The 12698-nt window shown below is 51.0% G+C and overlaps 3 protein-coding genes across 4 annotated transcripts; 1 reads left to right on the forward strand and 2 right to left on the reverse strand.

Annotated features, from left to right (window-relative positions):
- Nucleotides 1-4: 4 nt before the first annotated feature.
- PV06_08873 lies at nucleotides 5-2307 on the reverse strand (the record flags this gene model as incomplete). Of its 2 annotated transcripts, XM_016410255.1 has the most annotated exons (3): nucleotides 5-330; nucleotides 385-1121; nucleotides 1184-2128. In XM_016410255.1, the coding sequence occupies 3 exons, from the start codon at nucleotides 2126-2128 to the stop codon at nucleotides 195-197; spliced, it is 1818 nt and encodes a 605-aa protein (XP_016259277.1). In that variant the 3' UTR covers nucleotides 5-194. The 2 variants fall into 2 exon arrangements, with proteins under 2 accessions (XP_016259277.1, XP_016259276.1); XM_016410254.1 differs by having other exon boundaries at nucleotides 5-1121; nucleotides 1184-2307.
- An 865-nt stretch (nucleotides 2308-3172) lies between these two features.
- On the forward strand, nucleotides 3173-4435 carry PV06_08874 (uncharacterized protein; the record flags this gene model as incomplete). Its single annotated transcript, XM_016410256.1, has 2 exons — nucleotides 3173-3929; nucleotides 3978-4435. The coding sequence occupies 2 exons, from the start codon at nucleotides 3173-3175 to the stop codon at nucleotides 4433-4435; spliced, it is 1215 nt and encodes a 404-aa protein (XP_016259278.1).
- A 6141-nt stretch (nucleotides 4436-10576) lies between these two features.
- PV06_08875 (uncharacterized protein) lies at nucleotides 10577-11210 on the reverse strand (the record flags this gene model as incomplete). The annotated part of the gene is made up of 1 exon (XM_016410257.1): nucleotides 10577-11210. The coding sequence occupies exon 1, from the start codon at nucleotides 11183-11185 to the stop codon at nucleotides 10577-10579; it is 609 nt and encodes a 202-aa protein (XP_016259279.1). The 5' UTR covers nucleotides 11186-11210.
- Between the last annotated feature and the right edge of the window lie 1488 nt (nucleotides 11211-12698).

Genomic DNA, 12698 nt, shown 5'->3' on the forward strand with positions numbered 1-12698 from the left:
GACACGCATCCACAGTTTCTGCTAGACACTCCATCTTCGACTCATCCTCACGCCTCCCATAGCCCTCTAAGTATATATTGCAAATACATTTCCTTTTGGACAATCGTGTATGCCTCAGGATGCTATGCAGATCGCAACTCTAGCTATCCGCCGTGTTTCAGATATCCGAACAATCAACTAAAGACACGAAAGCTTTATCCTTCGACAGCCTCGTAGCCTCTGTTCCCACCTCCAAGCACGCCGCCTTTGATTCCTCCAACCTTCTTCTTCGTCCTCCTCATCCTGGCCCTCCACCTCTTCCTCCACTTCCTGGCAGCTCGTCTGATCCGCCTGGTCGGATAGTTAACAGGCGACTCTCCGCCAACAAAGATGAAGGCATCGTACAAGAAGCCACCTAGGATTGCCCCGGTCAAAGGACCAAGCCAGTTGACTTTGAACCAGTAACCATCGGCAAAGAGGAGCTCTGGATCATATCCTAAAACCCATAGCGCGAGACGGGGACCAAAGTCGCGCACGGGGTTCATTGCCAGCCCTGTGTTGTACCCAAACGCCATACCTAGCACGGCGATAAGAAGTCCGACGACGAAGGCATTCATGCCCGCCCCAGGGGGGGCGTTGGTGTTGTCTCCCAGCGCCAGAACAGATATGACAAGTATTGTGGTCCCACTAAGCTCGGTCAGGAATGCGGTGCCTGTGTCGACCCACGGTGTGCGCGGGAACGTGATGAAATTAGACAGTACGATCGTCGGAGACAATGTCGACATGGATGACGAGGAGAGATCGTTGATCCCACTCTGAAGTGACAACGATCCTTGCTCATGTAGCAGCGCCATTAAGCCTGGTTTGAAAATCCCGAAAGCAATCAAAGTGGCAAGAAAAGCTCCCAACATCTGCGCAGCGACGTAGCTGGGGATTTTGGAAAGGGGGAAGCCGCGGAAAATATAAAGCATGACTGAAATTGCTGGGTTGAGGTGAGCTCCAGAGATGCCACCTGCGATGTAAATAGCAACCATGGTGGCAAGACCCCAAGCCCAAGACCCTGTATCACCGGCGCCGGCTGTACCACGAGAGACTGTGAGCGAGAGATTTACGCTGAATCCGAGAGTGTATTGGACAGTTATCTGGGCCGCGGAGGTCAGTTTTTGTGGGAACAGAGGCAGAACGCCCCGTGTGCGGTACATACCGCGAGAAGTTCCGCAAGAGGTTCACGGAATCTCAAACGAACGATTGACCAATAGGTATGAAGGTTATGAATCTCGTCATCCTCAGCTTGATACGCAGGCAAGGGTACAGCATCTTGGTAAGGAGCTTTTGTTTCCTCCTGCTCCTCGCGTGCTTGGTGGACTGTCGCAATAGCCTCGCTCAACTGAGGAAATGCTTCCACATCTGGCAATGACTCTTCTGGTATAGTCTGATGAGTCCGGACGCGAGTTGTGGGTGTCTCGGTCCGCGCATCTGACGATCTTCTTCTAGCCCCAACGGCTGACAGTGTCGGGGATTCAGAAAGGTGGTGTTGATAGGCTCGGAAAAGCGATAGTTCTCTCTCGCGGCGAATCGTGTCAAGTTGAGAAGACGCCTTGTCCAGACGAAGTGTCGGCTCGATTCTACCAGCTTCGATGTCTGCATGCGGTGGTGCTTCTCTCTCTTCCACAGCTTCCTGTTCTAGCTCATCTTTGGCTGGGACCATGCCAGGTCGCAGCACTCGTGGCAAAGGTTTTGCCAGACCCCATACTGGCCGAACGTTAGGCGGTTGATCATAGGCAGGGTTCAGTTGTGCGTAACCAGGGTCAACGTATGGTTGATTAGACGTGTTGGCATCGATAGGTGCTGGCCCTGCCAAAGAGAATGTCCTTGAGGCTGTATCTGGATCATGGAAGGTCGATGGTGCAATAGCGACAGAGGTTCTGTTGTAGTCGCGTGGGGCAAGAAAGGATCTCGCTGGGCCTGGGCTTCCAGCTGTGCTCGCAACTCGATGCCTCAAACTAGCTGGACCGAAGCTGAATTCTGCATATCTCGGACGTGAGTGTGCCGGTGAAGATGATTCAGGAACACTCTGGCCAGAATACTCTCGAGATGAAACTCGTGGTCGTTGCTCTTCTGGATCATTGCTTTGGGGGTTGTTCTCCATCGTTCACGGTAAGCAATCGTCTTCAATAGTAGGACGTAAGTCAGTTGTGTGCAGGCAATAGCCCATCATGTGTCAATGGCACAGGAAAGGCATTGCGAAGGGAGTGACTGAAGAAAGATATTTTTCTAACTTAGTAAATGGCAATAGCACTACCAGAATACGATAAATTGCATAGATACAGTTGTTCTTTACTCCAGCGTTTCTTACAGTGGAAGTTACACCTTTTCCCAGTTTTCAAGGTGAACGAAGCTTCCCAACCTGTCAAACGTCATTGTTCAAGATGGAGGCACTTGGTATCGCCTGGTGACCACCTTCCATCTGGCAATTAGTCGACGATGAAGTCGGGATGCTGAGCCGATTGGGTGATGATGCTTGAGAAGGTCGACGATGACATGATGGAAGATGCGCCACTGCATGTGATGGAGCACAAGACACTCGGCCTAATAATGAGTAAGAGCTGAGTTGCTGGTGCCGGCACGCCAAGGGAGAAATTTCTAGGCAGTTTTGGTTGGGGCTTGAGCCTTTGTAGAGCGGCATCGGGGTGCTCTAAATACCTAGCTAAAGACCTAATCCACAGGTGATTTATCGCCGGGGCTAGTGAATGAGATCGCCTTCTCACAGGGGCAACCTGTACAAAGAATCTCACCCAAGACACCTAACTAAGTTAATTTAAGCTCTTTAATTACTGGGCAAGCTGGATTCAACGTGCTGACCCAACACCACACCCACCCTTCTATATACAGAATAGTCAAGCAGTCAATCTGCAGCAAGGAAGGAATTCCTTTCTTTCTCATGCTTATCATCGGATACCGGAGAGATGATCTTGCTTGGCCAGTCCGGTAAGTTTCCATGAGGATGTTCAGCCAGGGATCATCGACAGTCCAGCTCGCCAGCACACCGTGTCTCTCTGATTGGACATGCATTTGTGGCAGTGGACGCCTGATGAGCCTCACGACACTCATTTTCAAGTAGACTTCACCCATGTTGAATATAATAAGTGGTAAGGCTCTTCATAAACATATCTTTATTTGGTATAATGGGCAGATGCCGCCAACTCGACAGGAATCTTCAAAGCTCCGGGGCAGCTGGTATCAATCCGAAGCTGCTTCATTCCTCGATCATTACAGCCCCGAGATAGTCCAACGTCGCTTCACCACATTCAGCCCTCGTTTCTACCGACAAAAAACCACCCTTGAAAAGCTCACACGGAGGTCACGACGGAAGTCACGAGCATGGCATCCATTATTCGACTACGTCGACAGCCACTGGTACACCATTGGACCACTTCTTCCCATCACTGCTGCATTGCTGGAAACTACACTGCTTCTTTTTCTGTTTGCCTTTTATTATACCTTACCAGCAGACCCTGAAACTGGAGAACGACCTCCTCGGATCGCTAATCTGTACAGTGTGTTCCCTTTCATCAGCTGCATTGGTTCCAAAAGGCTGCCAGTGTACCAAGGACTGACAATGTGTGTCGTGCTCTTCAACTTCACGTCCGCATGTATAAGCCTTTACCGAGGACGAGACGAAGTAATCGGATGGCAGAGCCGACGGACGACCTGGCTCGTCAGTGTAGTATCCGGAGGATTGGCAATTTGGGTGGTATTCGCAGCGGCGAATCCTGATAGACATCTTCATCTGACGGTAACGGCTGCAAAGGCCCTGTCAATATTCTGCATCAAAACGTCTGGCTGGATCACAGATCATCTCCAACGGCGAAAATACCCTGGTCTCTTGGACATTGGCGTCGTTAGATTTTTGTATTGGTGGAGAGTAGCTACTCTCGTGGTTGCTTTACGTATGTCCAAGCTCTCTCACCTGCTTCTACTTTGCTAATACGTTACAGCCACGGCGACGATGATGGAGGTGGCTATCTTTGGCTGTCACAGTGCTACGGCAAAGGACATCCAGACCTCGGGAACGAAATGCTACCGGATTATAGCAGCAGGGGCGCCTGCCGAGTGGGTATATGCACTTACCACGGCCTCTTGGAGTCTGTCACTGGCCTTCGATATCTATATTACGCCGATTGTCGGGCAAGCGAAATCAAAACAAGATCAAGAAGAAACAGAGCTTCTAGCACCAGATCCGTACAGTCCATACTCACTATTGTCTCCACCAGATAATGATCCCGAAAAGACCGAGACAGAGCTTTTAGCAAATATTGACAAGTCAAGAGCGCAAATGAAGGTAGATGACCGTTTCAAGCCGGCCACGTGGGCACGGCAAACCAACAGCATTCAAGATGGCGGCGAAGTGGAGCAAGATCTTGGCCTGATGGCAAGGCCACAAGGTCCGGTATAACCGCAGAGCAGTCAAAGACATAATATTGCTCCTCCAGTCACACCGGGTACGAACATTTCGTGAGAGATTCAGGGCTCGTCTGGAGTTGAGAAGCATTCGGATACGAGTACGACTCAACGTTCAGCCTTGTCTTGGCAATGCTAGCCTTGTTATCTCGAAGATAAACTCTCGCCGGACCAGAAAAGCACCTCTCAGTATTCTTCCACATTCATGATACCACCTTAGCAGTCTCAGTTGCTGATCCTATCTCGAAAGACTACAGCATAATATATTCAAGTATATCACAGCACTTTCTTCTATTGTCTCTCGAACGAGTTTGTAAGATTGACGTCATAATGAGCTTCGTTCCTTGAACCCGAAAATGAGGAGCATCTCGATATCAGACGGCCAATTGCCGACCATGTGCAGATTGATATATTCCGCAGATTGGCCCTCGCTCTTTTTATCCGGTTTCTTCTTTCCAGTTCATTTTTGTCTTTGGCCAGCTGTTTCTCCCTTTCAAATGCTTCTTCTGGCAGAGTTTGTACTCCTTCGGTTCTGTGTTTGAAGCCTGAGATTTGTTTTCAACAGAGTAAGACTAACGACAAAGATGTCAGCTCAGCCCAGGGGTGACGATGAGTTTCTTACAGATGTAGAACATCCAGGTATGTATCAGCCACAGACTTTTGTCTCATGGAACTCAAAGTCTGGTTTAGATCCTCTAGGAGCGCTCCCTCCTGATCTCGAAAATGAGCGGCAGAAGCTGGAAGAAATCTTCACGGTGGACACGGCTACATTGCAAAGGATTACTGAGAGGTTTGGCCAGGAGTTACAGCAAGGTGTGTCGCTATAAGCCGTGTTCATACTGGAAATGCTCCTGTCCGTTCTTCGACACAGTATTCATATTTAGATTGGACGCCCAGGCACGTTTGTGGTCGTTCGACCCATACTAACCATTTTCAAATACAAGGTCTTGAGAAACAAGGACAGAATATCGTATGATCGGCACTGTCATCATCCCAGAGGAGCCCTTGCTGATTGTATCCAAGCCCATGAACATCACCTGGGTAACATCCCTACCAACTGGCGACGAAACCGGAACATGTATAGCATTGGATCTTGGGGGGACTAACCTTCGCGTGTGCCAAGTTACTCTGCATGGAGACAGCAGCGGCGTACAAGTCATCCAAGAGAGATATGAGTTACCTTCCAAGCTCAAAAACGGCACTTCCGAAGAACTCTGGTCTTTTATCGCGGACTCACTGCAGCAATTCATTCAACAGCATCAGATTGAACCGCAGGATGACGGAACCTTGCCTCTCGGTTTCACGTTCAGCTATCCGGCAACGCAAGATAGAATCGATCATGGTGCTCTACAAACATGGACGAAAGGTTGGGACATTGATGGCGTGGAAGGACAGGACGTGGCGGCAATGCTGAAGAGTGCCATGGAAGAAAGGGCAAGCTGGCATATCTATGATCTACCATGATTTTCATGATACTGATTGACCTGATTAGAACCTGCCGACAAAACTGGTCGCGTTGACAAACGACACGACCGGTGCCTTGATTGCCTCGAAGTACAAAGATCCTGATACGATCATCGGAGCTGTTTTCGGCACCGGGTGCAACGCCGCATACATTGAGAAGATCAAGAATATTCCAAAGATGAAGTTGTACGCTGATAGTAGAGGACATGAAGGGGACGATGACGTGATGGCTATCAACTGCGAATATGGCGCCTTTGACAATTCACACACCGTCCTACCGCGCACGAGTTACGACGAGATCATTGACAGAGAGTCGCCACGGCCTGGAGAGCAGACATTTGAGAAGATGTCTGCTGGGTTGTATCTCGGTGAGATATTCCGCCAGGTGGTTGTGGATATGTGGAGACGAGGTGTCATCTTCGAGTCCGGGTCCGACTCAGAAGAGCACGACACTGAGGTGGACGGGATCGGCGATACGAGCAATCACAACGACGTCCGAAAAGAAACGAAGAAGAAGAGCATCGACGAGCCGTACATCATTGACACGGGACTCCTTTCACAAATTGAAAACGACCAGTCTGATGGTTTGATCGAGTCAAGGAAACTGTTTACGGAACAACTTTGTCTTCCTGACTCGGACTATGGAACCAGGCTTCTGTCGCCGACCTCAGGGGAACTCCTGCTGATGAGACATGTCGCGCAGCTCATCGCCATCCGAGGCGCGAGGCTCTGTGTGTGTGGCGTGTCGGCAATCTGTCGGAGACTGGGGGTCGAGAGTGGGCATGTGGCGGCAGACGGGTCGGTGGCGATCAAGCATCCTCATTTCCAGAAGCGATGGGAGGTGGCCGTGGCTGAAGTTCTGGACCTGGAGAGGGGAAAGATCAAGTTGACCGGTGCAGAGGATGGGAGTGGTATCGGAGCTGCAGTGATTACTGCCTTGACCATGTCGAAGAGAGGTTGATGAGCATGGCCCAACAGTATTACAAGAATAGTAGCCGCTGTACATACAGAGTACAGAGTGTAGATATGGAAAAGGAGGCCATGAAGTACAATATTTTGACTTGATGAGCTGCTTGTACTCCGTACGGGAAAGTAAAATAGACTCTGTACGAATATCCAATCTATTCGTCTGTATGTTGACCCTCTTTGGCAATCTCCCACTGTCTACACAATGTACTCCCGTGTACTGTACCAGTCGGGATTGGTATACTCCGGGTGCCGCCTCGTCCCTAGATTGAGCTTCCGTCTTTGGTACTCCGTCCCGTTGTGGTCCAATTTATACCCCAGGTCTCCTCCTCCCCCTTCCCCCCCCAAAAAGGCCACCTCTGGTGAGTGGATTAACGCCCACGGACATTTGAATCTTGGTCCACTATGGAGTGAATTGCCTACCTGGGTTTTATTAGTGGTACCTATCGGGGCCTAGATCATTTCTCTCCCTTTCATCATCATCACCATCACCCATCAAACGCCCATTCATCAATTCCTATCGACAATACCTTCAACGCAACAGTTGAAATCCAACGCGATTTCCTTTCTCTGAATAGCTACCTTGCATCGGCCTCCCACCGCGAGATAAAAAAAAACGACCAATCTATCCAAACAAAACACAAACCCCGACACAGCCTCATCAGCTTTGCTTACTTGGTCTTCGAAAATTTTCCCAACCTCTTCACAATGTCGACGTCGGACCTTCAACTTCGATACTCCCACCTCGTCGACACCATCAAATCACGACCGGCGAACGCGGCACTGACGTCGTCCGCCGCCGCCGCCGTCACTCTGTTCGCGGCGTGGGTGGTTTCCGACTTCCGCGCCTGGAAGGCCTTCGGGACGGGGGGCACCCCACCGACGTGGTCCGGTTACTGGCGGATGACGAAGTTGAGGTTGGGGAGGATGTTTTCCGGGGACGACCTCACCGACTCGACGGGCCTTTCTTCTTCGGCGGGACCGTCTTACATCGACGGAGAGTCCCTTCCGGTCCGTGACGGTCCGAGACCTCGCATCGTGTCTCGGACCATGCCGCACCGTCAGGTCCCTTACAAGTCCGGGACCGTCGCCGAGGGGGTGGAGGAACGCACGGCGAACATGGCGGCCACCTTCGCGGCCAGGTATCCGGACATTTTGGAATTGAGGCCCAGTCGGTCCGAAGGTTACAGCGCGGACGGGATTTATGTTCGAGAATCCTTACCGACCGTCAACGTCGAGTGCAGGGACCAAAGACTCATCGGGACAGAAGTGGCCCACGCCCACCCGGCCGAGAACAGTCTACACGTCTGGTTGAGCGAGGCCGACGCCAAGGTGGTCGTCGCCAAGGGTTGGGGTCAGAGGTTCCCTTTGCCCGGGATCCCGAGGGGTTGGATCATGGTCTACGCCCCCAGGACCATGGAAGAGGTCGACGTCGTCGAAAGGTTCGTCGAGGCGGGCATCGCCTGGGTCAGCGGCGTCACGACCGTCTTGGGTTGACCTGACACACACCGTCCTTGTACATGTCCTTTTGTTTCTGGTCCCAAACCATTGGGGGCACGTGGAGAGACGGGCCGTGGCTCGAGCGAGGCCGGAGTTGGTTCGAAGAATTGATTACAAACTCGGAATTGTAGCTTCTTTCAAGGGAATGGAATTTGGAATCCGAACCGAACCGAACTAAATCAGATGAAACAAATGGGACACGGGAATACGCGACATGAATGAACCATCGTCGTCATGTTTTGTACTTGCAAGGCGAGAAAGATCGGGCAAGTTGATATATCCAGACAGTGAAAGCTGAGTTTTGATACCTCTGCAACAATGAAAAAGGACTTGACAATTGTTTTATTCCAACCACACTTTGTGGTGTTTTACAACTATCTTTTCTTTCTGGCAAGCAAGGGGGGTATTCATATGTTTTATTGGCCTCGTCTTTCTTTGCACTATGGTCCCGTCAATCCTTGATTCCGTAGTCGACGCGTGTGGTTCATCATTAAACTCGTTCCGTAGTCAATCCTCTCCCATTCGAAGAGACAACTTCGGCCAAAGATTTGTTGTTTGTCGCCCCTAGGTACTGACCGATGTTTTACTCACTGTTGACTCACGTCTTCGTCTTCGTCATTCCCTCAGTTCCCATCTCAACGAATTGTCATAGAGTGGATTCATCTGGACCTCCCTGACCCACAACCTCCAAGGTTTGTCCTGGTACTGTTCACACATGAGACTGCACCCTTCCCCTTGCAAGTCAGTGAGCCCCTCAAACCCGGCCTTCTGTAGCTCCTGATCGCCGTACATGTTCCTCGCGACGGTCATGGCCTTGGTCTGTGCCTCGGCGTTGATTCGGGTGTATATGGCCCGGTAGACGGCGGTGACGAGGTTCTCGGCGACGGCGGTGAAGCCGTGACGTTTCATCAGCACGACCGTCTCGTGGGGCTTCTCACCCACGCCGCCGAAACAACCGGCGAGCGCGGTCCCCGTGTGGGCGTGGCGGACCAGCATGTCCCTCTGGTCGCCGTCCCGGTAGTGAGGGTCGATGTCGAAGACCTTTGCCGGGGTGGACCCTAGGAACCCGGCCATGTGGTAGACGGCCCGCATGGGGACCCCCGTGCTCACGACGTAGGGCAACACCTCCTCGGCGTGGCTGTGGATGACGCAGTTGACGGTGGGGAAGCGACGAAAGATCTCGCCGTGGATGAAGCGTTCCGAGTACCCCTTCTTCGCGGCCGGGTCGACCGGGTCCGACGTCGAGACGTGGTAGTGGATCAGGTCGGCGGGCGAGGACACCATGGCGGGGGCCATGTAGCCGCACATGATGTACACCGAGGGGTCCGTCGGGTGGCGGATCGATACGTGCCCGTAGGCGTCGACCACGCCGTGGTGGTGGAGGATGTGGTTGGCATAAATCAGGTCGCGAAGGCCGGCAGTGAGGGTGTCGTCGTCGTTGGTGGCGGTGGTGGTGGTTGTCATTTTGTATGGAGAGAGAGAGGGGGGGTTTGAGAGGGCTCAAGTTTGGGGAATGTGAGATGGAGTAGTTGAGTGAGATGATGATTTGAGAAACTTCAGTGCTCGCCTTTTTCTTGGATTTCAAGTAGTAGTAGGGTCAAGACTACGTAAAGTTGTCAAGGTGTATGTGATGGGGGAGTTGTGTTGATGGTTGGGAAGTAGAAAGGGCAAGTGATTCAGCTGAAGGTGAAGTCACGTTCAACTTACGGTAGTAGTCACTGGTGCTCGCCATGTAACAGAGACCGACACCGAGCAGTGAATGTGCAGTATCACCGAGGGGTAGGGAAATTGGTCACACGTCCGATGGAGCCCCGGGGGAATCTTACCTACAACAGTAGCTTGAGTGATACTGTGTACGACATCAGAGTGATATTCACCCGCCTAGAGGTGAGACGAGAAAGGCGGGGGGAGAATACTCCGTGTCTACCTTCGGTAATAGTGAGGAGACGATTGTACAGTACTCGTAGAAGCAAGAAAAAGAGGGAGGGAGGGGTATTGGACAGGGATAGGGATGTGAGCAAAACAGAAACAACAGATCGACAGTACGGGAGAAATGCACTGAGAAGACGAATTCTCATGTTTTTACGGAGTCAGAGTAGGGAAATTAGTGCTTAATGTGTTTACTCCGTCCAAAGTCTACCTAAAGAGATCTATATCATCATAGGATGTCTTATTTCGACCCATGGACCTGTAGACCTTTGCTGTTTCAATCCAAAACGGTCCTCTCGGTGATGAACAATCTCGCCTCTAGTATGTGAGGTACGAAAGTCTTGCCGGTCGCAATGACACCCGCCACGCTCTCTACAGCTTCGTCTGCCGTATCCCAGCCTGAAAAATGAACGCGAACCGCATGTTCCTTGTCGTCTTTTGGTATGTTCCACGTCGACACGGCGCCGTGCCTCGCTCCGCCCATGGTAGATGTACGTTGTGCAAACTCGTTATCGATGGCCAAGTGATGCACACCACGCTTGAAGACGGCCTTGTTTAACATGAGCACCGGCGCGTCCAGAGGGATCCGAGACTGTTCAATGTCCATGTAGTGCATCCAGTCAATATCCATCTGATCTTTGACCAGGCCCAAAATTTGGCCTTGCTGAGGCGACCCGTTGAAGCCGTGTTGGTGAGCGTCCTTGGTCTCCCAGGCACCGATGACGAACATGCTCGTGGGGTCGTCGACCTGGGTGTAGAACAAGGTGACCAATCTGCTGTACTCTTCAATCACCCTCTTGACTTCCTTGAGGTTCTTCTTCAGTGTCGGGTCGGTAGCCGTGAGTCCGTCTTTCAGGCTGATGTGGGCCAGTTCGATGATCGCCATGATTAGTGTTATTGCCGAGTTGTCAACTACTCGTATGTTACTGTAATCAAGGGATACGTGAGATGTGACCCCGAAAACAGATACTGATTACTCGCAAGGTATATGCTCTCGATTGATTGTCGTTTTCTATCCCTAGGTGGTGATGATGATGATGATGATGATGATGATGATGGATCATTAATTGTGCTAATGACCCAGATGGATGTGAATGACAAGTTTGACCTTTGAAAAAAGTCTCACTGCCTCGTATTTTGTTCTCTGTACTCCGTACCATGTAAGATGCCTTACCTAAGTACTCTGTACTCCGTATAAATTGATTGATTCAGATCAACTATTAGGGATGCGCCAATCTGATTTCTCCTTTGGGAGTTCGTGCCTACTACCGGATTTAGATATTTACCTGGAAAGTTCGCACTCGGGCCTTGATGCTCTCCGTGTTGGCGTCTTGTCTCACATGAAGCTAAATACAAGTGACACTTGAAAAGTCCGACTTTACTTTGTGTCAACAACACTTGAAAGTTAAGTGTGCTTTTTGTTTTTGCTTGTATCTATTGAGGGACTCGTGTATTTTTCAAAGAATCTACATTGAAATCGTCAAAGACAGCTCCTCTCGTTTGTGTCACACGGTGTGCTCCAGCTCTCCCCAGACCTTGACCCCGCAGACCTACTGTAAAGAATCTTCTTCTCGGCGGGGGAATTAGGCCCAAAAATAGATTGCCCGCCGCCCACCAACACTTGAAAATAACAAAATGGGTCAACCTCTGAAAGTTATAATTGTCGGTGCCGGTAGGTTTATCATCAAGGTCCTGCTCTTCTGATATTCCAGAACTAATGCTGGCCTTTAAGGATTGTCCGGTTTGGCCATTGCTCAGGGGTTGAAAAAGGTCCGGGGCCCGGAATCACGATCAAAGAACCTAGGACATACTAATTGTATTGCCAGAATGGAATCGACTATGTCGTGGTCGACAAGGAAAGTGAACCACGAGACCGTAATTGGGGAGTGACGATAGCTTGGTCGCATCCATTTCTCCAAGAACTCCTGCCGAAAGAGCTGTTCGACCGCCTGGCGGAGTGTCAGCCTGATATCAAGCTGAACTCGAAAGAGTCAGGGTGCGAAAGTGTCATGATCAGAGATGGGGCGACAGGAGAAACCATTGTCGAACCTCCCTTCCCGGCGGTGCGGAGATTGAACATTCAGAAGACGCGAACTCTATGGTCCAAGGACGTCAATGTCCAGGTGAGTTGATGATGATGCTGTTGGTCCTGTTGCTGCACAAGCCATTACTCACAATACCTAGTTCGGCAAAACAGTCACAAACATCGAACTGACGTCTGATGGGGTTATCGCACACTTCCAAGACGGCACTTCGGAATCGGGTACGGTCCTCGTCGGCGCGGACGGGGGGGGCTCATGGGTGCGACGATGGCTTCTAGGTGACGAGGCTGACGCCAGGGTCTTACCATATGTCTTTCTCAACTTTCCCTTCAAATTCACCGCCGAGAGGGCCTTGAA

Source organism: Exophiala oligosperma (genome assembly GCF_000835515.1).
Source record: "Exophiala oligosperma strain CBS 72588 unplaced genomic scaffold supercont1.9, whole genome shotgun sequence".
Lineage (NCBI taxonomy): Eukaryota > Fungi > Ascomycota > Eurotiomycetes > Chaetothyriales > Herpotrichiellaceae > Exophiala > Exophiala oligosperma.